The sequence below is a fragment of the Struthio camelus genome, chromosome 26, assembly GCF_040807025.1.
Source record: "Struthio camelus isolate bStrCam1 chromosome 26, bStrCam1.hap1, whole genome shotgun sequence".
Classification (NCBI taxonomy): Eukaryota; Metazoa; Chordata; class Aves; order Struthioniformes; family Struthionidae; genus Struthio; species Struthio camelus.
Genome location: NC_090967.1, coordinates 5,310,840 through 5,337,165, shown reverse-complemented (window position 1 = coordinate 5,337,165; position 26,326 = coordinate 5,310,840). Strand labels below are relative to the sequence as shown.

At 44.6% G+C, this 26,326-nt stretch overlaps 1 protein-coding gene across 3 annotated transcripts; it reads left to right on the top strand.

Annotated features, from left to right (window-relative positions):
• The first annotated feature begins 573 nt into the window (after positions 1-573).
• MED26 (mediator complex subunit 26) lies at positions 574-26,326 on the top strand. Of its 3 annotated transcripts, none has more exons than XM_068919784.1 (3): positions 574-693; positions 19,713-19,787; positions 21,376-26,326. In XM_068919784.1, the coding sequence occupies exons 1-3, from the start codon at positions 619-621 to the stop codon at positions 23,065-23,067; spliced, it is 1,842 nt and encodes a 613-aa protein (XP_068775885.1). In that variant the 5' UTR covers positions 574-618; the 3' UTR covers positions 23,068-26,326. The 3 variants fall into 3 exon arrangements, with proteins under 3 accessions (XP_068775885.1, XP_068775886.1, XP_068775887.1); XM_068919785.1 differs by lacking the exon at positions 574-693 and adding an exon at positions 1,223-1,352; XM_068919786.1 differs by lacking the exon at positions 574-693 and adding an exon at positions 1,341-1,369.

The window sequence follows — 26,326 nt, the reverse complement described above, 5'->3', positions numbered from 1 at the left end:
CTTGGCGTCCCGAGGGTGTCCTGTGCTTCGTTCCCCTGCGCTGCGGGGGCGCCGGTTGCCGGGGGGGGGGGGAGCGGGGGCTGCCCCCAACCGCCGCACCGGTTCGAGACGGCGGCCAGACCAGGCCCCGCCACGCGCTTCTTCCCCCCCCCGCCCCGGACGGCTCCCGTCGCCGGGCCGGCCCCCCCCTTCCCCCCGACAGGCACCTCGCGGCCGACTGCGCATGCGCTGCACCGCCACCCCCGCCGCCGCGGCGCATGCGTGCCCGCCGCTGCGTGCGCCGTACGGCGGCAGACGTCAGAGGCGCGCCGTGCGTAACGGCGTCGGGCGTGTCCCATGGTGCCCTGCGCGGGGCTGGCTCCTGCCCACAGTTGAGTTCGGCCCCGAGCGGAACAGTCGGGCCCGGCCCGGTCGCGCCGCCGCGGCCCCCCCGCGCCCCGCCCCGCCCCGCGCGCCGCTCCCCCCCCCTCCCCCGCCTGGCGGGGAGCGATCATGCCACTCCGGCTCCCCGAGGAGGCCGCCGCCGCCGCCGCCGGCGAGTGAGGAGCCGCCGCCCCGGCCCGGCCCGGCCCCGCCGCCCGCCCGCCCCGGCCGCAGCCGCCCCGCTTCGCCCAGGCAATGACAGCGGCTCCGGCGCCCTCCCCGCAGCAGATCAGGGACCGGCTGCTGCAGGCCATCGACCCGCAGAGCAACGTGAGTACGGCCCGCCGCGCCCGCCGCTCGGGTGCCGGCAGCGCGGGGGACGCCGGCCGCGGGCAGCCCCCCTCCCGCCCGGGGGGTCCCGCCGCGGCTCGTGGGCCGCGCGGCCGCCGCCTCCGCCCGCCCGCCGGGACCCCGGCTGCGGCGCGGCTCCTCCCCGGGCACCGGAAGCCTCCGCTGCGGGCGGCAGCGGGGAGCTCCGCCGGCGCCGTGCCCGCCGGGGGTCCCGCGGCGCCTCGCTGCTCCGCGCGGCGGGGCCGGTACCGGAACCGGCGGTCTCTCCGCTGCCGGGGGGCCGCGTCCTTCCGCCGCTCCCCCCCGCCCCGGGCCGGCTGCCGCTGCCCGGCCATGCGGCGTGCGGCCCGGCGGCCTCCCGACGCCAGGCCGCGGCTCGGGCGCGGCCTGCAGGGGGCTCTGGGCCGGCTCCCGCCGCCGCTCGCCGGGACCCTCCGCGGCGCCCACCTGTTCCTCGGGCCCGGGGCCCCCCCCGGCCGGCCGTACCGGGGCGCCTGGAGGCGCCGGACGGTGGTTTGGCGGCTCTGGCGCAGGGCAGGCTCGCTCCTCGCCTTTATCCCTCTCCGCACGGCGCTAATGAGCTTATCCGCTGGCTCTGGGATGTAGCGTGAGCGCAGAAGTCGGCGTTTGCTTCACCTGTAAGTGGGTTTCACCTGTAAGTTGCGGTTATCTGAAGTGTTATTTAATCCATTTAAGGTTTTTGGCATGTTAAAGCAGTTTTCCGCTTAGGCGTTTGTTTCTGGGAGAGGACTGCGGAGTCTGCAATCTGTCAGATTGCTAAATCTTAGCTCAAAAGTCACTACAGCAGGATGCAAAGGTGGGTTTGGCTTGACCATCTGTGGCTTTTTGGGGGGGGGGGGCGGGCACAGCTAAGGGTGCGTCGCACTGAATGGCAGTTCCAGGAGGCTGGGTATATAAAACAAGGTTTTGACTCTATTAAAGTCATACTTCTTTCCTCTTAATAACTATATTCGGTATTAGATGTGTATTGCAATCTTGAAGTAGCTAATAAAGTTCTTGCAGTTTGGAAACGTTCTAGAGCAGCCTGTGTGTGGCATGAAAACTGAAGAAAAATCACCCTGACCTTGTAATTTCTTGAGTAATCTACTATGATGTACATCTGTCGTGAGCAGGAGCATTACATGTTCTAGTAACAGTAACGAATTGTAATGGCAATTGTGGGCTTTTAAATGTCAAAGTTATTCAAGTTTGCAGTACTTTAACTCGGTTCTTAGTGAGATGTCTGTATACTTCATGAATTCTGTTTGCTCTGGGTTCTCTTGGTGGCTGCAGTCTTTTCACTTGACATTAGACTGAGCACCTACCTAGTTTAATAAAACTCTTAAGAGATCTGTGGCTTCTTTTAACTTTAAAGCTGTTGGCAGCCCTGGTTCTCCTACCTCTGGTGTTACTTTCTAAAACACTGTGGCTGTAAGTAACCAGGAGATATATTTTATGATGGATACTTCTCCCTTTCCCCATCCATTAATGCTAAATAATGCTGTATTTTCTGATGCCTCTAAGAGTGCTTCCAGCTTGGTTGTGACGAGGGGGTTCAGAAATAACTAGACAATTCTCTGCAAAGGGAAGTAGAGCATCAGCCAGCAGCTCTGCTGAGCTTCTGACAGGTCAGTAGCCGCATATGCTTGAAGAGTAGTGTATATTAAGTTATAATTCTACATACTTGATACTTATCCAGGGCAATAATTAGTGGTGGAAAAATCGCCCCATTGTTTAGAAATGCCTGTAGGCAGGGGGCTGTCTTCCATTTTAACCTCTTCCTCAAATGAGACTGGCGTAGCTGAGGTTAGTTGGTGCAGACTTAGATGTCAGAGGTTTTTTTTTTCTCTGAAGCCTGTAGAATAGATGGTAAACAATAGATAAAACTACCTGTCTTGCTGTTTTCATGAAGGGAACAAAAAACTTAAATCTTGAACACTTTTAAAAGTAAATTCTGAATTGAATCTGACTCGAGTCCCAATGTGAAAGTATAAGAAACTGCTCTGATAATCTTTTCCTGCAGTAAGAAGTTAATGCAGCTTTGAGCCGCAGTGCTGTTAGCACTGGCAGAAAATTGTAGCTCCTTTCTTCTGGCCTTTTAGACTCTTGTGTTAAAAGAAGTGCTTGCATTCAAACTTAAAAGTATTCATTATTGTGATTGACTTCCTTGTTTACCAAGAAAGACAAGCTGTGAGGCCTGGATTTCATTCAGACTTTTCCAATATAATTGTTGCTGTGTATATGTGCATGTTTCTGGAGGGGAGTAAGGGTGAAAACTGCCCTGATACCCTCACGTGTGCAGAAGGCCAATCCAGTTTTGTGAGGGTGAGGAGAGGGAAGACTATTCTCTGTAGTGCTTTAATTTGGGATGATTTGAATTTAAGCTTCACTGATATGTTCTCTAATACAAGCTGTTTCTCTTCTGTGGATATCCCAATGTAACTGTAAAGGTCTTTGAAGTGCATACAGAGCTGGAGTAACTCTGATGTCCTGCTTTAACAAAATAAAAAATAAATTGCCCTATCTGTGTTGAGTTTAGTTGTTCAGAGTAATCTTTTCCCCAGGTTCTTGGTACCTGCTTGCTATCAGAAGTCATCTTCTGCACCAATTGTTCATCTTTGTTTTAACCACTGCGTTAAGCCCTGTTTTAATTGTACAGATGCATTTAGCGCTTGAGATCTCTTCTAGTAATTGATGCAGAACATACTTATAACTTAGTTTCACACACTTAGTTTAGAGTTTACATGTATGACCTTTATTTCAAAGGACACCTATAAGAAATAAACTGCTTAAATACTGTCTCGTTTGGGAAGCCACTCAAGGTATCTGGTATTATATATTCCCTTATTCAGCCTTTTCCCTTTGGGGGGAAAAAATGAGGGCAAACTGCTACAACTATACTACTTAAACAGTAAGTATCAACATCAATTTCCTTCCAAAGCTTGTAGGTTAGCAACAATGTACCAAGGCTCGTGTTGAAGGAAAGTATGAGCTTAGTGTTATCACACACACACAGTGATGGAAAATCCCTTTCCTGGAAGAACTGAGTAGAAACAATAGCTGGAGAAGAGTGTCTGACACCTTGTTGTAGCAGTTGTGTGAACCCTTATAGGGAAGAGATTCCTTGGTTCTGGCAGAAACAACTCTTTTTCCCTTTGGGCTTAGTGTGCTGAGAAACCACCTCTTCCACCAAGCCGGGCACCTTTGCCTTGTTAAATCGTTATTTGTACTCTTCAGGGAATTTATTACCTGATGTCAGGAATAATGAGATTTGTTATTTTTTTCCTCTGTGGGAAAGCCTGTCGTTTCCAACTGGCTGTTAGAATTGTGCTTGCAATTAAATGATTCCTTGTCTTGCATATTTAACAATCTCTTCCTTATTTTAAATATTAGACAATAATTTAGCTATTTGCCGTTAATACCTCTCTCACTGGTGCAAATCTAGCTTTGATTTGTAAGTAACAACCCATGATGTGTTCGCTATGTGGATTGAGTTGGTTGAAAATCAGACTGCCATTCATGCAGTATCTCAGCCTTGCTGCTCAGACCTTCAGGAAAAGTCTGGGATTGGAGTTATTAATAATAAATTGGTCCATGTGTTGTAGTATGTTAAGTAATATATTGTCCTAGCATGATCTTCCAGTTGACGCACGAGTTGCGTAGTTAAAGATGCTTCCATGCCTGGTTTTTGTATTGATTGCTGTACCGAAGTCCTAGAAACAAAAGCCCCTATCATCAGTGATTAATTTGCTTTCTAGAATTGAATTTAAAAAAAAAAAAAAAGGGAGCAATGTTCCAGAAAAAGGTGCTACAGACACTACTATAGTAGTATAAATGTTGGGAGCGAAGGAACACAGTACTTCACTTCAGGGGGGTCTCGGTAATTTCTTTCAATGCAGGGAAGTGATATGTGTGGGCGAAAGTAGAGTAGGCATGGCTTTTGCTTTAGCTTTATCCTTTTCTGCAAGGGCTAATAAGCTTATCAGTTCTGAGGAAGCTGCAGTGTGCAGAGAGGCTGAGCCTGTTGTACCTCTTACAGTTTCTGTTTGTTTCCTTATTCTACCTAGTTTTATTTCAGATAGCGATTTCAAAATCACATTTTTTTTGCATCGAGGCGACTGATAGTGTTTCATGTGTGTATTACTCTGTGCAGGTGATTGCAGCCGTCCCGAGCATCTAGAGTTCGAAGTGGCATTAGCGCATCAATCCTGGGTTCCAGAGAAAGATTTGGTGCCTGCTGCACTAGGTCCTATTGTGTTTAGTTTCGTCATAATTTTAAAAGACCTTAAACGAGTATGATGGGTTTTTGGTGTTCCGTATCCTCAACAGCTGAATCAGCTTGAGCTCAGTTGTTTGAGGATGGTGGTGTAGCTGATTTCTTGTCCTTGCTCTGGAGCTTTCCTGTTCACCTGTGTTCAAAATAGCTTGTAAACTTCTGGGTTTTGGCTTCCTGGAAATGTGTTGCAAAGATGCCTGTGATACTTGCATAGATAGTGCATTTAACTAGTATGGGTGATTGCCTTTTCTGGTCAGTTGCCTAGATGGTCTGAAACAATATGTTATTGGTGATAATATAGCCTATTACCTTTTTTAAATTCAAAAAAAAAATCTGCCAAAACTCTTATTTGCATGGTACCCCTTGCAGTAGCAAGACTTACTATTACAAAGTTAGTAACTGGGGCTGCTAAGACAGAATCTGATGGAACAAAGCATGGAGTTGGGGGGGGTCAAAGCAAAGAGAATACCAAATTGCCTGGCTGCTGTTAATTCCTTGAAACTCTACAGGTTGCAGTGATGATGGCAGCAGTCATTTGCTCTTAAGCTGTAATTTGAGTGTTTGTTTCAGCAGCAGTGGTAATTTAAATAACACGCACTGCTTATTGCTGCTACACACGCCCCTTTGACGTGGGCCAGTGCAACCGTTTGCAGGGTCATGTGGTGAACTGAACTGGGGAATTGATCTGGACTCAAAGAAAAGACAGTATATTGTTCCAGGTAGTTTTTAATCTAGATTAATTACCTGATATACTTTCTGGTGGATCACAAATAGTACCGGCACAGGTGTGGCGGCAGGAATGGATATTGAAGTGTTTAAGTAGGTATGGGGGGCTGAAAAGTGATGTGCTGTTTGCTTCCTCCTCGTTCCCTGCTGCTGTTGCTTTCTTTTTTGGGGGGGGGTGAGGGGGGGGTGAGTCGATGCCTAGTGGAATAACAGTTTCATTTGCAGAGTCTGTATTGTCGCCGTGACTTGTGTGTGGTACAAAGATGCCTGTGTTTTTGTCGCGCTGTAGTAGTGGAGCTGCCCTGGGCGCTGTCCTGGGGAAATGCAGGGAAACTTCCCTTTCCAGACACCCTGGAGGAAGTTCCTGACGGGTAGATGTGTGAACTCCGGAGTAAACCACCGTACGCTAACGGCTCTGCTGATAATGCTCCGAATAATGAAATATTGAATTGACTTGGCTCAAATCTGCACGCTTAGACCAGCTGAAACTGCCAGCGGAGCCACAGCCCGTGGGAGGGCTGCGGTGACCCGTCCCCTTGCCCACCTCCAGCTGCACGTTCCTGCTCCCTCCCTGGTGCTGGGCCGGCCCAGGGAGCTCACCTGCCTCAAATCTACCAGAAACGAGGCCAGTCTGGGGGTGTGTTAGGCTCCCTGACCTGGCTCACGACAGGCTCGGGGAAGCGGCTGTTTTGGCAGCGAGGAGCGTGTGCAGCCCCAAGCAGTGCCCGCTCCAACCGCTGTCCAACCAGTGACCTCCAGTCACTGGCACCCCTCCGTTTCTCAGGCTGTGTCGCTAAGGGGTTGAGTCTCTCTCAATCCAAATGACTTTTACTGCCTCTAAACTTAGCTGCCTTCTGTTTCTGTGAGCTAATAACAGCCTAGAACAACACGTAGCAACAAGCGCCTGTCTGCACACGCTGTAGCGTGGACCCTTGGTCAGAAGTGAACTTTGATTACCCGGGGGCTGGGGGAGGCAAGCGCGTAAAGGGCAATAACTACTGTCATACGCTTTCCTTGATTTAACCATGAGACCGTTCAGACTCATGGGTGAACCAACTTGTTGTGGGTAGAATGAACATCTGTGATCTCTCACTGTCATCATGAAACACAGTAGGGAAAAGACAACCGATGCGCGAGACGCACGTTCTTCCCGGAGGGATGCTCTAGCGCGAGCTTCCTGGGCAGCAAGGAACCCGAGGCGGCAGCTTCTCAGGTTGCTCTGGCTCCTGGCAGCCGGTCTCCCCCGGCTCAGCGCCGTTCCTGCGAGGGAGGGCAGGGGGACGCGGCTCTGTCGGCCGGCAGCGAGGTGAGCTTGTGCTGCCAGGGGGCTGCAGCCTCGCGTTGCCCTGGGGTGGGAGGCAGCAGAAGTGTTTGCTGTCGCTAACCCCCGAGGGAGGAGAGACTCAATTCGAGTTATAACGTCCCTCAGCTTAGGGAGCCCGCGTCCCAAAAGCATGGATCTAGTGTAGCGACTGTGACTTGTCGTTCGACTGTTGCTGGTGCGGTGCGCGCCAAGGTGAGGGCGAGCCTGGTTTAGGAGGTGTCAAGTGTGAGTTGCTGCATCTCTTCAGGGCTTTTGCTATGGACTGAAGACACAACAGTACTGTTACTCTGGCACCTTTTGGCTCCTGATCAAAGCAGTCTCAAGGCAGCTCAAGCTTTCTTTTCCTTTTTTTCACTCCCCCCCAAGATCCTGAGAGGGGAGATCCTTCTCCAGCTCCTCCAAGGAGCTGCAGCAGTTGTTGAGCGCAGGTCTCTCTTTTTCAGGGACTGTAGTAAGTTCCAGGATAGGGAAAGGAAGAATTGATTCTGCCTACTCAGATAACTTGATATTAATTCAGAAACACTTCTTTTAGAGCATAGTTATTGCGATATATTGGATTTGAAATTAAAAAGGAAGGTAAGCATAGTTTAAAAAAAAATACACATCTGTTGTAGCTGATAACCCCGTCTCACCCATTTTGTGCTTGGTGATAACTTTGGATAAACTTTTTTTGGCCTGTATAGCACATGGTATGATGTGGCCCCAATTATGCACTTGGTCTTTAAAGAAATGTTTAAGGTACAGGTAAGTACATCACATTCAGTGCAATGCAATTGTAGGTTTGTTTATTCAATATTATAACAGCTAAATTATTCTTTCTGCGGGTAATTCGTGCTCTTAGCATTTGGAACAATATTTAAGTGCTAGCAAATTGCTTTAATTTGAGGCGTAATCTGCTAAACTTAACAACATGTCAGTGTTTTCTGGGGCATGGCTTTCATGGGGCAGCTGTGCACGCTTAAGTGCGATTGTTAATGTCGAAGTATACAATTTTCAGCATGTCCAAGCAGTAGGTGGTGGGAATTTCTATTGAGGAATCACTGGAAGTAAAATGTAATTAGTTCTGTTTTATTGAACAAAGTGTCTTTCTAACTTAGCTTTTGGGGAGGAGGGAAACCCTCTACCCAAGTCTGTCTGTAGTATTCAGCAACATACTCAGCTGGGTGTATTTTGAAAGTTTGTACCGTAAGGATGATTGTGCAGAGGCGGGAGTTTTGCCGAAGAGTGACAGCCAGTACTTTTATGGAGCTCCCTTCTAGCATATTGTTTTCGTGCAGAATCAGCTTGCAAAGCGTCATCGTTGTACTTTAGGTCTAACTTGATTTTTTTGTTTTGTTTTAAACTGGGTAGAACCTCTTAAGGTAGAGGAGCATGGGTTTTCCCCAAGATGGTAACACATTCACAACTTGTCTTCAGCGAGCAAACTTCCTGTGCGACTACAACCAGCGATATGTTTCTGCAACTTGAGTCATCGCTTAAGCAGAGCTTTTCTTTGAGCTGTAGTATAGTCAGTATGTAGCACTCCTTGCGCTGGGTGAGTCTAATTGGGTGGGAACGTAGAATTTGCATATAGTTGAATATAAATTACAGTCCAGAATGTTCTAGAAAAATGCATAACCTTAATATTATAGTTTGTCCTTGGGGAAACTACAGTTAACTCTTACATAGAGAGGAGCATAATGAGACGGAAAAGGAAGAGGGGAAGATAAAAGAGAAAATGGTCAGGAGTTACGTTTCAAATATATTTGAGAAGGTGGGATGCCTGTGTTTTGTATTATTGTTCTCTACAGAGTAAGCGGGGCGTTAAGAGTTTAACTGTATCGTGAAACCTCACTCTCCCCTCTGGTGTGTAAGAGTTTCGGTGTAGCAGCCTGAGCTATTGATTTTTGACCTCGCGTTCTATCTTCTTTGGACTGTCGAAGACAGGATTTCAAAAGGACTTGAGCTTCAGTGGGGCTTTCTTAAGAGGAAATCATGAAGTTATCCGATACTGGGTTACAGAGGTTAGAAATAATTAAACTTGCCTCATGAGCACCAAATTCCAGCTTCCTGAGTGCTCTATGTTTAAATATAAATAACAGGCAATAGGAGTACTGAGTTCTTTTGTGCCGTTATGATCACATTGGGCCATTGGCTCTGCAGCAAAGCCTGGCCTTAAAGCCAAGGAGCCCGCCAACTTGCGGGCTCCGAGATGAAAGGTTGGGTGTTTACAGTCCTCCAGGGGATGATTTTTCCTGCCAAGGGGAGAAAACTCATATTGTTCCTAAGTAGCTGTTAATGCTTGTGCCCCTGGATGGAATGGCTGACCATTCCCGGACTATCAGGGCCGTTCATCAGGTGCCTCGGCTCTTTCCCCAACAGGTCATATTCTCCCAAGGACATGCAGTGTCCTCAGAAAATGGAGGTTTTTGGAAACGGGTGATCGGCAGCAGCGTTTTGTCTAGAATTTGAGCAATAATTTGAGGAGAAGGATAACCTGATAGAGATTTGGTTTTAGCATAGCCATAAAACTTCTCTCTATCGATATGCTGATAAATTCTGTATTAGTAGTTGCAGTTGAAAGGATACAATGAGTTATTTCTCTTTGAACTTAGTATTTAAAACCTTCCCAATTTGTAAGTCTGTTTTTTCTCAGATTTTGTGAACAACTACACCACGCTCAAATTCTCATGAGCGGTCATGCAAGCATGTAGCACTTCTATCTGATGGTTTAATCAATTCCACAGTGCAATGTATTCTGCCGGCTCTTACCTTAGCCTCCCTTATCATTTAAGGAATCAGTTCAGAAGCTTCTTTGGCACTTTGAAAAGTTGGCCTGCTGCATTTAAAATACCCTGATATGGTAATAGTGGATGTCTTTATTTCTAAGAAAAGAGTAAAAACTATACATCAGAGGGATGTTAGCAGGGCTTCCTAGAGTTCATTAAGGTTAAGGAGGTGCTTGCAGAATGATTCTGTCCAGTTGATGTCTTTAAGGTCAATTCTTGCGATCTAGTTCAGCATCTGACTTTGCCCTTACAGTCATACAGGTGGGTGATGAGAGTGTTTTCGGGTGAAGTGGAGAGCTGCTGCCCTGCGAGCGCCCAGCTCCGCTGCAGGAGGCAGCACGTGCCCCGTGCGTGTTAACTGCCAGTAGTAGCTGGTTTCCTCACATAACTGCAGTCAAAGTACAGGATACTTGCCCAGTGAGTGGATCTCTCCTTACTGTAGAAAGCACTGATATCGTTATGAATTAAAAAGCAGCGTGTTTTGAGGATGACATTTCCATGTCAGCCTGAATAATCAACAGACTCGCAGTTTCTCTCTTGTTTCAGTAGAATCGGTTGTCCCTGTGACTGCGGCTGCTTTCAGGCAGAAACTGAATTTAATGGCTCTTCAAATACTTGAGGAATAGTTTTGATGCCAGCTTATAGATAATAATAATCTCCATTCATCTAGTTGAAGTTTCTGTACAGGTAGAGGAAGAGGAGAATTGGCGCTCTCATATGTAACAAAGTAAGAACGTATCATGAGTAGATGTCCTTAGGACCAGTGTAGTGATTGGGCTTGTGTGTCAGCAGTGTGTTCTCCTACCTAAGTGTTATTTATTGCACTGAAATAATGTGTAGCAATTGTTGCACGTACGAGGAGCAGAGAGCACCTTGCATTATTCCGTGATTTTTGGTTGTACAGATCAAAACATGAAGAGTCTGGATCTGATAAGCCATGCTACATTGTTCAACACAATGTTAAATACATTTGTAGCTGCTCTTGTTGTGATCTGTGGAAATTATCCCAGGAGGCAAAAGAGTTATAGGGCTGGGTCAAACCAAATGTTTCCATGGTTATTCTTGTTTCCTTAAATCATCCTCTTTGTTTTTGGCAAGTCCGTGCCATTTTTGAAATGTGCTTGGGCATGGGGATGGATGGTGGTAGCCCTGAGGTGTGGTAATAATGATATTAAGGGGTGACAGAGGTAGAGTGGTCATGAACGACCTGAGAGGGCTGCGACAGACTTGGACATCTCTTCTAGGGGTCACTTTTGCTCAGGGCACAGCACTGGGGCTTCGTGAGCTGTCCTGAGGGGTAGGGGCAGGACGTGCACAGGCCAGTGATGGCAGTGGGCAATCGTGGGAGTTGAGGGTGTCGGAGCCCCTTTTCTCGTGCTCCTCGTCGAGCTCCTCCAGAGGACCAAGGCGTAGGAGTGAGCTGCAGACAGGAGAGCTCCTACAGCGCAGGGTTGCTGTTGTGGTCTGGAAGCTTATCTCCACCAAGACTGCTGCCAGCAGCCTGCTTGATCAGCTGAAGACCTGATTTATCTCAGTAAACTGATTTCTAGGGTGGAATGTTGTAATGTACGTTACAATGCCGAACTTGTAGTGAAACCGAGAATAAGCTTGTTGCGGATCAACTTGCAATTAGGGAAAGTTTGGTCTTTAATTTCCAGATAACTTTGGGGGGTTTTGTTTATGGCTTTGAAATTTCTGATCACCAGAATTCTTCTCTACAACCTTCTTACAAATTAGTTATTTCTCGGTTAACACCTAATAAACCCCTCTGTGCTGTTACATTTCATATATGTATCTATTCCGAGTTGCTAGAAACAAATCTCTTCCTTAGATTATTATGGGCTTTATCTGAAGTCCTTTATAAGACAAACTACTTTGTGTAATGGCCTGTATGCATCTCTTTGAGAAGACTGAATTCAGAGTGAAGTATTTTGAGTCAACTCTTGGTTAGGACTAAATAGAAATGAGACTGGCTGTTTCAACATGTTTCTAATACTTGATGTTTAGCATCTGTTCCACGGATATGAATCGGAGGAATGTATGACTGAAAGGGACTTCATGAAGCTACATGGTCCATCGCCTTCACTGAAGCAGCTTCGTGTACATGAAACAGCTCCTTCCAGATGTGTCTAATCTGCTCTTAAACCTCTAGAGTCATTATAGAAACTGTTGGAGAGCTTGTTTCAGTGCATTACTACCTCTCTAGTTATTCCTAATATGTAATCAGTATCTCTCTTGTTGCAAATTAGGCCAATGAGCATGAAAGCATTTGATCACCATTTTCTTTATTATAACGACATAAGGCACAGGAACTGCACAGGAAGGCTTACTTCAAGCTTTGTGTCCCCTCCATAACTTGGTTGTGAGCTGAGTACTTAAACCTTTTCTTATTAACTGTGTTTTCAAAACCTCTTATCACTGCTCTCCTCTGAACTCTTCTTTGTATACATTCTTCTTGAACTGTGGCGCCTCCTGATGAACATGGAATGCCAGCTGAATTTGATTCCTATACCATTCCTTATCAGTGTGGTGTTGAGTGAAAAACAGGACTAACATATCTTGCTTGTAGTACGCTGTGGTAGATACCATTCTGAGTGTGTTCTGTTCTGCCACCACGACAACTGGCTAACTGTAATGGTCTGCAATACCTACTCTTTTTTTTTCCCCCCCTCTATTTCCTTGGCTTGAATTTGTGTCACGTGTCCTTCTAGTTTAAGAGTATTTCAAAGAGTTGTGCCATCTTTTCATAGCAGTTTGATCTAATCTTAGATGACCCACTTGGCTGCTTGTGGACTGGATCTGATCCCTTGCTCTGTTTGTGGTTAAGCTCTTAGGAGAGTAGAGGGGCCGCTTTCCCGTCCCCGCAGGAGGGGATATGCTACAGACTGCTGCAGTACCAGGAGCTGGAGGCAGTACTGGTTGCTGCTCAGAAGCTTTTCCATTCCCCCCACCACCATCTTAGAAGCAGCAAAAATATTTTCTTCCTCTCACCCAGCACTGCCTACAGATGAGACCTTTCCATTGTTTTTCCTCCACTGATGCTGGCATTTATTTAATCTGATACTTTATTCAGTGTGAGGGCTAAATTAGGAGAAGAGAGGGTAGAACAAATGGCCAAGAAGGGAGGGGAGTAATTATTAAAGCTGACACTGCACTGTGGAAAATTAGCTGTGGTTCTTTGACTTTCTGTGCTTCCAACCTTTGGGTTGCTATAGTCTTTAAGTCCCTTAGAACCTGTGTAACTTCTATAGTCCTGACTTTGCAGTGATCCAATTGTTAAAATGATCAAGTTTTTGCTCCTATAGCCTACTTACCTACTAAATGACTCCATGAATGGATGATTCTTTTGCTGGGTGGTTTCTTGCAGACAGGTGGTGTTCGCTCTTCCTATGTCCAGGCCAGACTTGAGGCCTGCCAGAGTTAGGAGTCTCCTGAGTGGATTTCGGAGTTGGGCGCGCAGAAGAGCTTCAGCACTCGTGGCACTTTTACCAACTGCTATGGGTTCCTCTCTCTAGGCTGTTTGTAAGTGCCAAGGCAAACTGTTCTCTGCTGGCAAATTCCTCTTGGTCTCTTGGCTTTTCCAGTCTCTCTAGACCATACTCATGTGCATACATACTGTCAAAAGGTAATAAGAGGGCTAAGCCATTGTCTCGCTCCAGGGAAATGTTCCAGGTCAGCTAACGTCTTCACAGTGTGGTATATTGTTGGAATCTGACCTCACTCCCTGCTCGACCGTCCTGGCTTTGTAAAGTCTGTGGGAAGGTATCTTGCTCGGGCTGGGTAGTGTTACCGTACTATTAAATAAAGCCTAAGTACAAGTAAAATCTATTCAAAGTGTTCTAACTCTTCAAGTTAGACCTGGAAATGTTAAACCCAAAGGTAAGGGTCAGTGCTTGCTGTGCCTAGCCACTTTTGTGACTGTTCGTGGTACTCAAGGAGTATTTCTTCTGGCTGTTGTTTTGCAGCACCAATTTCTGATTTTTCAGAGCACGGACTCCCAAAGAATTTCCCCTGTCATAGAAGATACTATAAGTGGATGACTTTAAGCCTAAGATACGTAGATCATTGATTCCATCATGTTTAAAGATCTATCTTCCTATTAAATACTGATCATTAGAAAACTGGCCTCTAGCTTAAAAGAAATCTTTTGTATATTGGTGAATATTTGAACTCCACTTAGCAAACGGACTTTCAAATAGTTTCAATAATTTTGATCCAAGTAGTGCATGGTCATCTTTTCGGCATGTCATTTCTGTGAATGGTATCTCCTGTACCCTATCTTTAGACAACATTATGTCATGTTGGGGGTAGGGGAAACTCTTAATAGATCAGTTGCAAGGGAACTGATCTAAATACCAGCAGGCTGTTGCCTGAATTCTAACTTTGCCCACTTGGTCTAGATCTTTGAATAAATGACATTCTAGTTTACTGTACACAATATGTATTGTTACTGTCTGCTATCTAGTGCTTCCTAGATGAAGCGCTAAATAAACACTGCACTGCTGTATTTCCATTACAGCATTTAAATAAAGCCTATTATGAATAGCAACTTTTCTTCCCTCTTACTCCATATTTCAGATTATTATGCAATGAAGTAGTTTTTCTACAAGTGCACTGCTGTGGGCAAGATCAGCTGTTGATCAGAAAGACCAGTCTGCGGTAGAAATCAGTGTGTGTAGACGTAAGTGATCACTCTGCTGCTTTGGATGAAGTAAGCATGAGTGGAGGACATCATGCATAAGACAGTGCTGTTCGCATGCCTCCGTTTGGCTTGGTTCTGCCTTCCTGGCTGTTTCAGCAATATTGACCTTGACCCCAGGACTTTGTTGTAAGTTACCCTTTTCTGCCTAAGGATATATGTGGTCGTAAACGCACGACCGTTTTTATAACGCAACAACAGTGTTGCTGTCCCGGGGGGCAGTGGGAGAGAGGATGGCTGTAGGAAGACAATAAAAATGGTACAAATGCCCTAGGGAATTTCTGGATAGACCATGCTGTATTTCTTATATTAATTGCTAACAGAAATCATCAGCTTGGGAATAGAGATCTGGATTCAGATCTCGTTTGTAGCAGAGGTAGAAAGATCTGTTCAGTCTCCCACAGTAGGTCTACTTCTTTGCTTGCTTTTATAAAATTATTTTGATACTGCAGATGGGAAAGTGCTACACAAAGTACTTTCTTTGAGAGTAGCAAAGTATTGAGCTGGTAGAGTATATTCTGAAGGAATAAGCTGAAGTTGGATGAGAAACGCATTCTCGCAAAGCTAGTATCTTCTGATGCATCGGTGAAGTCCGTTTCAGAATGCTTATAATGGAGTCAGAGCGCTGATCATTGCAACCTGTGATTTCAGGAGGCTAGTGGCATTACATTTTGTTTTGGGAAAGTTTCAAGGATTTGAGGGCCAGGTCAAGTTTAACCACCTTTTGGAGTCTTTTTAAAGTGCTAAGGTAATCCATATGGATGATGATGCAGTTTCAAAAGATGCTTTTTATTGCTGTTATTTGGACTCAATGTAAGCAATTAAAAAGAGGAACCACCAATTTCCCATTAGATTATATTTCTATACCTTTCTAGCAAGAAATCCAGTAGGATAAGAAAGAATCTTTGTTAGCAGCTTCACTGCAGGGTGTTGGTTTTTTCTTCTTCTTCTTAAATGGTACACCTAGTTCTCAGGTTTTCTCCTAGGTGCAAAGTCATACTATGATGGAATACTCTTTCCCCTTGGCCCCAGCCTGTAAGCTATGTCTGTAAGCAACACCATCTTTGATACTCAGATTTGGTTGGTCATCTCTCAGGGTATAGTCATGCAAGGACCTTTGGCAAACATCCCTGCAAAACCTGTTTTTTAATACAATCGCATGATTTCTGCTTTACTTAAATGACTGCGATTGGATGTTTCCGTAACACTTATTTCTTAGACAGCAGTGGAGTGAGAGCACCTGCGGGGCTCTGTCGTCCCGCGTGGGGAGGCAGTCCTGGGGATGAGAGAGGAGCCGTTATGTTGGTGTTCACTTTCTGATTTATGTCTGACTGGTCGGTAGATAAGGGAAGAGAGGGGCTCCTCATCCACCTCTGAGCACAAACCAAATAGTAGCGTTTGGGTGCTGGTCCAATATAAAACACGGCCCTGCAGGCTGGTAGTCATGACCCTTCCCACCCCCAGCACGTGGCAGCAGTGATAGCAAACTACACATCTGTGCATGAGCTACTATTTTCAAATCCACCTAAGAAAGGGGCTGTAGAACAGGAGGCAGCAGGGAGCAGTTGCTCCTGCAGGAGGGGAAGGTGAGCAGCAGATTGTGCACGGAAGTGAAGTAAACTGTCCTCCCTGGAGATGGGAGGCTCCTCGAAAGCCCAACTGGCCCTGTAGGTAGGGAGGTTAAACTTCCCGAATCTGAGCAAACTTCTTATCCTTTCAAACTGCTGTGTAACACTTACCCTGAAGGTAGTTACTGAATTGCTATTGATTCATAAAAGCTAAAATAGGATTAAAGTGGTAATTAAAAAAATAAATTAAGCTGCTTGATCTTTTCCACAGAGTTCAGAAACCCATGCTTTTGTCTGAAACTGCAGTAAAAACATCTACTGCTTAACTTGGAAGAGATACCGGGAGTGAACTCCAGGGTATGTCTAAATGACTTAGAGACTTGCATGGAATAAATAAGATTTGTTTTCTATGACTCTTATTAGGGTTGGCTGCAAGGATTATTGCAGAAGACTCAAAGCAGATGTTCTCCAGTAAACTTTCGAGTGAATTAGTCTATGTGCCAGCCAACCTTCAAAACATGGGAATAGCACAGGGTAATTTGAAATGCAATACAAATTAGTCTTAGGTGTCTTCTGCGAGGTCCTAAATACGAGGTCCTAGGGTTGCCCTATAGAGAAGTTTTTGTTTTACAGGGTGGGGGATGGCAGTGCAAGTAGATAAAGGCAAATAGATACTAAAGCGATGTGTAAGTTCCTGAGACACTGAGTTATGCAATTGTCCCTTGCACAGTATTTGAAGAGACTGAAGTTGCCAAACTCCCTTGTCCCACAGTGCTTTATTTTACTTTGCCTGTCCAGTGTATGTAGCTAATAAGCATTTTGAATAGCTGTTTGCATCAATAAATGATCGTTCTTACCGCTGTTCCAAATAGGATGATGTCCTGGTAGGTTTTATAACTTCAGTCTCATGTCAATTATGTCATAAAACATGAATTTTATTAAGCCAGTAACAGATTGTTTAAGGTAAAGATATTGGCGTGCAATACTGACGTGCTGCTGGTATCGGAAGAGGTGTCTTCGCGTTGGCAAGATTCTCTTGAGGTGTTTTGGGAGGTTGTCTTGCTTTTGTCGTGTTTCACAGTCTTTATTTCGAAATAGGTGAATATGATTTTTATGACAAACTTATCTTTATGCCAGTTTGGGTGAAGAATTCCAAGGTAACTATACAAAACTCCTGGAGAAGGGTGGAGAAGTTGTTGAACCTGCCTGATCATTGTTTTTGAAAGAACCACGCTTCCCTGAAGGTCAAAAAGGAGGAGAAAAGAGAGAAGCAACTTGAAGTTGATCTCGCGTGTGAGCATTTGTGCTCCTTGCAGCAGCGAATGCTTCACTACGACAGCATGTTTTCAATTGATCACAAACGTGTGAAGAATCTGAAATGGGTGTTTTTGTCCTACCAGAAGTTAAGTGTTCAACACAAACTCAGCGGCGTAAGGCTGGTTTCATTATCTTAGCTGGTATCATGCCCCCCTTAAAGGAGGGAATGAAATAAGTCTATCAGTCTTGGTACAGACCCGGTCTCTGGTGTTAAATGGTAGGTGATTTAGCATTCTGGGGGCATCTGTATGTGCGTATTTGGGTGTTCTGAAACAAAAGCAGAGCTGTTACTGGAAATTCCCTGGCCAAATTCATCTTTCTGTAGGTGTGTGTATATATGAGCGTATCACATTCCCCATCTTGACCTTTTGATAGACGAATGATCCTTTTTTACTATCAGTTCGTCACTTAGATAATGAATGTTTGGGGATTACCAGTAACTGCAAAAATAATTGTACCAACTATTGGTGTGTGCGATACACAGAGCCTTTTTGCACCCAGGTATTCCTAACCTAAACTAATATGTTGAGAGGGAGAATATAATATCTGTTTTGCAAGTCTACAAATCTTTGTCTGGAAACTCCCAGAACTGAGCATTAGCTATTCTAACTGCTCCAGTTCTAGAAGCTTTGACAGAACTGGTGTTGTATATTACTTAAGCTGAGGGGGCTAAATCATCCTTCCTAGGCACTGAGGGCAGCGCAGCGATAAAAGCATGAAGAAATGTCAGTGCACTCAAGTGAAATATTAAGTACTGAAATGTGCAAAAAAATACTTGCTATTGCCGCTTTAAAGCTTAAGCGTAGATTTACTAGACCTGACTAGGTGGTAAGGCTTTAAATATCTGCAGAGGCATTGTAGTTTAGTGAAGAAGGAGTCTTGACAAATTAATTCATCTTTGGTCTTGAGTTAGCTTTATGTCTTGTAAGAATTATAATCGGTCAAAGTATATATAGGCTTTAAAAAGTTTATTAAAAGTAACTCTCAAAATCTGGTGAAATGCTTCATTGCTGACAGCTTTAGGTAAGTGTCTTCAACCTTAAGCAATCCTACTGTGATGGAAAAAAAGCATTGTATATGCATAGGATTATCTGAAGAACAAAAAGAATTTTGCTCCTGATTACCCTGTTGTTGCTTAATAGAAGGGTAGAATGGACTTTAAAAAGCTAATTCTAAGAAACTTGCACTGTTTTTAAAAAGCACAGTGTTGCAGCAGTGTGTGTGGCCGGGGAGGGCAGGGCTGCCTGATGGTGCTCCTCACCCAAGTTAGGATCATGGGGATCCCTGCAGAGGTTCTTGTTCAAAGATTTTTCTCAGATGCAGTTCCTGTCCAGTTGAGTCACATATGCAATTAAGCAATAAATGAGACTCAGTGATTCAAATTTTCCTTCCATTATCTGTTAAATCTCTCTACAAAGGTGAATTAGAAATTCCAGTTTTCAGTGCTCTTAATACCAACTAGTGGGACTGTGGATCTCTGAGTAGCCTGAATTTTCTCACTGGAATTATTAAAATCACACTTGTGTTAAGCATCTACAGGTTGTGGGCAACTGGTTCTGTGCGGAATGTATTCATGCATAAAGAAACATTGCAGTGAAGCACATCTGAAAATCTGATACACGCTATTGTAATATAATGTGAATTTCTGAAGTCACTTCTCACCATCCTACCTATCGGGGAGTATAATTCCAGAATGACTACTGAGTTGTTAAGGTGGCTATTTAGGAGCCATGGCTATGTTCCATGCTTCCTTCTTCTGCTGAATGATAGTCTGAGGACACCTACTGGGCATAGTGTTTGTTTCATGTCTAGTTTTAAACTTGTAGTTTATGCCTAGGTTTTTAGATTCTTTCCTGATGCAGCTACGGGAAGCACCAATATTATGAGCAAAATCATGGAAGAGAAACTTGTATAAATTGATAGTAGTGCATAAAAGAATAAATGTGAGATTTCCGAATTAACCGGTAACTTTTCTTGGTCCGCTTGGCACTTAGGTTTCCAGTTTGGCTGTTGGACAGTTAGTTAATACCTTGTCTAGGGGTCTCAGAACTTTCCTAGTGTAAGTTATGTTGGTTTTAGTGCTAATATTTCATGTAGTTTTATGTAAGAGCATGTTTGTTATAGCTCCTTCAGCTTCCAATTAGGTCAGTAAGGTGTCCTTGTCCCTATTCTTTGAACAATCAGCTCCCTAAAGCCAGACAGTGTGATAGCAATTTTGGGATTAGTGCTTCAGCAATTATAAAGTGGAAGGTCTTAAATTATATTTGATAACTAAGACCCGTGCACAAAACATGAAGTGACTTTGTCTTCTTTATTGCAGATCCATAACATGGTGGCAGTGCTGGAAGTGATCTCCAGCCTGGAGAAATATCCCATTACCAAAGAGGCACTTGAGGTATGTCACTTTCTAAGCATCCCTTGTTTTTTAGGGGGTATAAGACTTTCTCTCCCTATCTAATTTTCATAAGTGCTTTTTCTTGAAATAATATGTTAATTGCAAGCAATTCACAATTGAGGTATTTTTTTGTCCCCCTCGTGCTTCCTCTGACATGCAGCGTACATAGTGATTCTTTCTGGATTCAGATTCAGTGCAGCCCAGTTTCTATTTGTATAAGGCGCTAAATTAACCGTTACTTGTTACTGATTAATGTTGCTGAACGCGCCAGAATTACTGCTGGCTGAAAGCTGGTTGCCTTTTTAGCAGCTTGATGACCAAAGAATAAAGAATCTGAAATAGGAGGAATATAGTTACTCTGTTTCCGTAAAGCTACTCTTAAACTCAGTTAAGCATATTTCAATACTAACCTAGTTCATGAGATCGGGGGTATTAAAAGCTGAGGTAGCGGGTATAGCAATTGCAGTCTCACTGGCCACTCTCAGATACAGAGCCCAAATGAGTTTTTATGCTTAAATTATGAAAACATTTCCAGTCTGTGTATAGAGATTACTGGTGTAACCTGCTTTAACTACAGCTTTTATAACCTGCAAATAATTATTATATTGTTAAATGTGATTAGATGTAGTGTCTGAGTGACGCAGCTGCAGACACAGCTAAGCATTCTCCATGCTGCATGAGAGATGAAATGAATCTCAAAACAGCTCTGAGATTCAGGTGTGTAGTATTACAGAAAGTGGTGTATTGGGCCAGCAGTTTACCTTTGTATTCAGAATGGACCCAAATAGTTTGGAAGTACATCGCTTTGGGGGATTGGACACCTATTCTGTAAATGCTAGACACAATACTGAGATGATTTTTTTCTGATTGGAGAAGCTGAAACCTGTGTGATTTTTGTCAGCTCCAGCTATATTTCAATACGCGTATCACGACATGTTGCATCTTTCTCGGTCCAGTCTGTGTCTTCCTTTGAAGTGCTTTTCTTCATTAACCTGACTCGTGGAACAATTTTTTCAAGTGTGCTTTGGGAAAAATCAAACACGTCACTTCCTTCTGCTTATGGAATCATGTTGGGACATCTTAGGGATGCTTGTTTAAATTGGTCTTTCATGTCCTTTCAAGATATTAGGGAGTGAGGGAGAGGAGGTGGAGGAAGAAGAAAGGAAACAGGCTAAAATTCTCAAATTTCGTCTCATGCCTCTTTCTGCAGGTCTCAGTTTCACTGTGGTGAACACACACTTTTTCCACCTCGAGTATTGCGCTTTCCCCTCAAATCTGAGCTTGCGCCTTTATTTTCAAGACTCCTGCTGATTAAAGAGTTCCTTTCTGATGTCTTTGACAATTGATGGCCCTGGTACTTTAGCCAGGGAACAAAGACAGGATGACTCAAAACCTACAGTAGGTTTCGTGTTGTGTTAGGCAGAGCACTGGACCAACTGGACTAATCCTTTCCAAAAAGGTTAATTTAGCTCCTAAATCTTTGTTTGTTAGGGTAGGCATTAAAAAGTAGAAATCTGTCTTAATGCTGAAGTCAGAACTTTGTTTAGAATAATTGTGTTGTTTTAAAACAACTTTTATTTCTTTCTAGGAGACGAGACTTGGGAGGCTTATCAATGAGGTGAGGAAGAAGACATCCAATGAGGAACTTGCCAAACGTGCCAAGAAATTGTTGCGGAATTGGCAAAAGTTGATAGAACCTGTAACCCAGAATGAGCCAGTGCCAAGAGGGTTGCCGAATCCACCTGGATCAGCAAACGGTGGTGCTCACAACTGCAAACCAGAAGCACCGCTTCCTGCCATGGCTGGATCAAAGCCAATCAGTGAATTGAAAAGCAGGAATGATATACAGAAACTAAACTCTCCGAAAACCGAGAAACTGGGAAATCGGAAAAGGAAAGGTGAACATAGAGATGGGCATCAGGGCCCTCCTGCCCCAAAAGTCTCCAAAACTAGTCATGAAGTATTACAAAACTCTTCACCCCCTCCAACGAACGGAATTGGAGGTAGTCCTGAAAATTTCCCTAGTCCTGTAGATGTAAACCTACATGCAGGGCCTGAAAGCAGCAGGACAGAACTCAGTGAAAATGACAAACACAGTAAGATCCCAGTAAATGCTGTAAAACCTCACACCAGTTCTCCAGGACTTGTAAAACCTTCAAGCACTTCCTCGTTATTAAAGACTGCAGTGCTTCAGCAGCATGATAAATCGGAAGAAACTACAGGACCACACCAACCTAAGAGTCCTCGCTGTTCCTCGTTTAGCCCTAGGAATGTTAGGCATGATACTTTTGCTCGGCAGCATACTACGTACTCACCAAAGGATTCAATGCCTAGTCCATCTCAAAGGTCTCAGTTCTTAGATACTGCACAGGTGCCATCACCACCACCATCCCTGATGCAACCATCAACACCTCCAATGCCAGCAAAAAGACTGGAGTTCTCTCAGCAATCAGTAACTGAGGTGTCTCAGCACTGGCAGGAGCAGGTACCTTCTGAAAGCCAGCACAGGCATACAGCAGGGACACTTCAACAGCACACATCTCCCAGCTGCAAAACCAGCTCCCATTCTGGGGAATCTCTCACGCCGCACATTGGCTTTTCACAGGACACTTCAAAAATGGACAGTGATGATGCTGCTTCAGGTTCCGATAGTAAAAAGAAGAAAAGGTACCGACCTAGAGACTACACCGTCAACTTGGATGGGCACGTCACAGAAGGGGGTGTAAAACCTGTGAGATTAAAAGAGAGAAAGCTCACTTTTGATCCCATGACAGGACAGATAAAACCTTTAACGCAGAAAGATCCTTTGCAGGTAGAAATTCCTGCACTCACTGAACAGCACAGGACAGAAACGGAAAAGCAGGAGCAAAAACCCAACCTGCAAAGCCCTTTTGAACAAACGAACTGGAAAGAATTATCCAGAAATGAAATAATTCAGTCCTATTTAAACAGACAGAGTAGCTTGCTGTCCTCATCAGGAGTACAGACTCCAGGAGCTCACTACTTCATGTCTGAATATTTAAAGCAGGAGGAAAGCACTAGAAAAGAGGCTAGAAAGACTCATGTTCTAGCTCCTAACAGCAAACCTACAGACTTGCCTGGGGTCACAAGAGAGGTCACAAGTGATGATCTCAACAGAATACGTGAACATAACTGGCCAGGCGTGAACGGTTGTTATGATACACAGGGTAACTGGTATGATTGGACACAGTGCATATCTTTAGATCCACACGGGGATGATGGTAGATTGAACATCCTGCCTTATGTCTGCCTAGACTGAGTACAGTTTTGCTAAAATGCTTTTACATCTGCAGTTAGCAAAAATGGCAGACACTATGCCACTTAAACATGGAGAAAGCCTCCTGTCCTGGACAAACAGGCCCAACGAGCAGAGGGTGTGAGGGAGCTGGTTATTTACAGCTCTTTCCTTTAAATTCTCCTTTTGTGAAATGCTGCTACCAGTTTACTAACAATTGCAAAGGAAGGCATACGAAGGTTGATAAATTGAGTTCAAAACTCTATAGCGAACCAGCTATAAAAAAGTGTTAGTCCCCAAGAAGTGAAGATGATTTCCAGCACTTTCTGAATGCCGGAATCTTACTACAGGCAGGTACAGAGAAATTGTGGAAGTTACCTTAACAAAATATGCATCTATTTATTTGACTTGATTTGGGTTTTTATTTGGCAGTGAGATATTCGAGAGACAATGTGCAAAAACTGTAGTTTTATTTGTATCACATCTCTGAACATGATTGCGTTTTTAAAGTCATGTGGTACGGAGATTGGGTTTTAAACAGCAGGTGTTGCACTGCAGGCTGGGAAACCAGCTTCAGCTCAACATTCCATAGGCATCCACATATTTTAGTCTGGTTTCAGTTTAAATCCAGTCTCTGAGAAATGCTGCAAAAACTAGATGTTTAAAGATATTTTTGATCCCACCACCACCAGCCAAATATTTTTCCTCCTTTTCCCTTCCTGCAATCTTCTAGGAAAAAAAGAAAATCACCTTTTCTAGAATCTAAACGTAATGAGGGTGCTACAAGTTTGTAATTGTACTGTGAGAGGGAAAAAGGAAGCCTGTTTGTATGCTGGAAATATACTTGTTACCATTCCTTTAGATATTGTTTGCCTTATGGATATCCATCATAAACGCAATTTGCAAAAACAAAGAGCCTTAGTGAATGTACAGTAACTAGACTTCTGTGTTCTTGGGATGCAGAAGGGAGCAACTTTGCTATTTGGTCCTTTAAGTGGACACATTGTGATATAAATGTGGAAATAAAAAAAATTTGCACAAAACAGTTTGTGAATTATTTATACTTAACTGATTTATTTTTTAGAGTTTGGTCAATTCAGGCAAACTAAGTGATCATCGGCACTGAGAGCCCATTGGAGCAGTGTGGCGAAGCTGAATCCCAGCTGATGCTGTCTAGAGCAGCTGGCTGTTAGGGGTGCACAAGATGTCTTCCATGTATGTTGGTGGTATTCAGTCACGCAGGTTGTGTGTGTGTTGCTGCTTTTTTTTTTTTTTTTTTTTTTAAAGCTCTGGTTGCATCCAGGGTTTGGAGACTGATAACCCAATTACTGTTAATGTACCTCAAAGTCTAAAAAGATCATAGTTCATCTTTTCTCATCTCTAATTTTGTAATATATTACTCTTAATTGTTAAGCTTCCTGTAAAGTGGCCTGATTAAGCATAAAAGGCTAAGAATTTCTATTAACAATAATTGCTTTAACATTTGGGACAAGTTGTTTTCTACAGCCTCCAGTGCTGGGCTTCTGTCTGGGGGAAAGGGAGAGGGGACACAATACCAAAAATATTGCTAGTTATAGTGATGTTAATTCTGTTAATCCATTTGAGCTGGCTCTTGCTTCTATGGAGAGTCTTGGCAAAAGCTCTCCTGCCTTTGAAAGCAGAGTTGAGCTCTTAAATACCAAACCATGATTTAAGAAGGGTGTTCCTTACCTGGTATGCATTAGGCTGGTTCATTCCATGGGATACAGGTTAAGGTTTGGTTTATTTTTTTAAGTCATTCCTGTTCAAACCTACTGCTGTTGTGATTTTACTGCTATTGAAATGTTTGAGTGTTTCCGAAATCTTACTGATGTTTGCTTGCTTCCGTTTCTGAATTCTGAGGTCTTAGACTGAAATTTCCTAACCGGAAAAAGTGGTTACCAAAAAATGTTTCCAAGTATATTTTCAGTTTACTTCCATTTTATCCTTCTGCAGTTGATGAGGTCAAACTGTTTCAGAGCTGGGGAAAGTCAGTATCTTGCAGTTCAGGAAGGCAGATTTGATGGTAGAGGGCTAAAAAGCTGGAAATGCTTAATTTTTTGTTTGTTTGTTTATGTAACAGTACTGTGTATTAAGGGACTCCCCTACCCCCTCCCTACCCCTCAGCCCTGCCCTGTTGCCCCTTCTCCCATTTTTCCTGAATGGTCATCACTGAGGAACAGGGTCTGTGCTCTTCTGAGGCCTTTGAATGTAAGGCGATTGTCAGGAAATGACAGCCTTGCATTCTGTTCACTATATTAACCATCCTTTTCTCCGCTGCTTACGTTTCTGCTGCAAGCGATGGTGCATAAGGGCTGTACCGAGTGAGGTGATGGTGCCCCAAGTTCATCACTGCTTTCAAGTTACGGCATAGCACTCGGCAGCAAACTGACCATGCTGATGCTCACTTTGCTGAGGAAGTGTTCCGTACTGGGCGCAGCCCTTTCCCTAGTGGTAGAAAATCACTAGAGAAATTTCAGAACGCAAGCTTTAAATCTTGTTACCTACCTAGTTTGTTTCTGCTGTAAGGGTCAACTCACTTGGATGTACTCCAGAGTGAGACGAGGCTTGACAATCTTTATTTCAGCATGCTAGTATAACCAGTTCTGTGAGCTCCAACAAATGTGAATAAGTTTACAAGGTGATTTTTTTGTCAATTTTGTAAACAAGTTCAAATGAAGTTTACCTGGTGCACGTGTGTATCTGCTGTGTACTCATTTTTGCATGAACTCAGTTTCTCTGCTACTTGATTTTTTTTTTCCTAACTGCCTTACGAAATTTGCTATTCTGATCCTAAAATCTTAAAATTTAATACACTGCCCTCTCTTTGCAATGAATGACGTGAAGCGGCTCATCCGTAAATCTTTTGGGAATCGCCGTTACCTGAAGACGTGCATGTTTCTATAGGTCCACTAACAGGACGTAGAAACGTCTTTTTGGAGGCGCGCACGGACGAAGTAGGCGGTAGAACCCCCTCCTCCTCCTCCTCCAGGTACTCGCCCGTCTTTTTAACACCGCTAGCGCCGCATATTCTCTTGAGTTGGTCTCAAAGGCCGGGAGCAACGGTCGCTTGGGGAGTAGGTGACCTTCGCTCCGTCACCGCGCCAGCCTCCAGCGGCCCCGCTGCCTCAGGGCCGGCCTGCCGCTCGCGCGGGAAAACAGCCCTCGGGGCCGCGGGCCTAGGCCCGGCTCCCCCCCCCCCCCCCCGCTGCCGCGCTCCCCCTCGGGCCGCGCCGGGCTGAGGGGGACGAACAGGAGCCCTAGC

What these genes read in the sequence shown, in the direction of transcription:
- MED26 (XM_068919784.1), top strand. Translation starts at nt 619, where the DNA reads ATGACAGCGGCTCCGGCGCCCTCCCCGCAGCAGATCAGGGACCGGCTG. An exon ending in CCATCGACCCGCAGAGCAAC is followed by an intron (nt 694 to 19,712) that starts GTGAGTACGGCC and finishes TCTTTATTGCAG; the next exon opens with ATCCATAACATGGTGGCAGT. An exon ending in TTACCAAAGAGGCACTTGAG is followed by an intron (nt 19,788 to 21,375) that starts GTATGTCACTTT and finishes ATTTCTTTCTAG; the next exon opens with GAGACGAGACTTGGGAGGCT.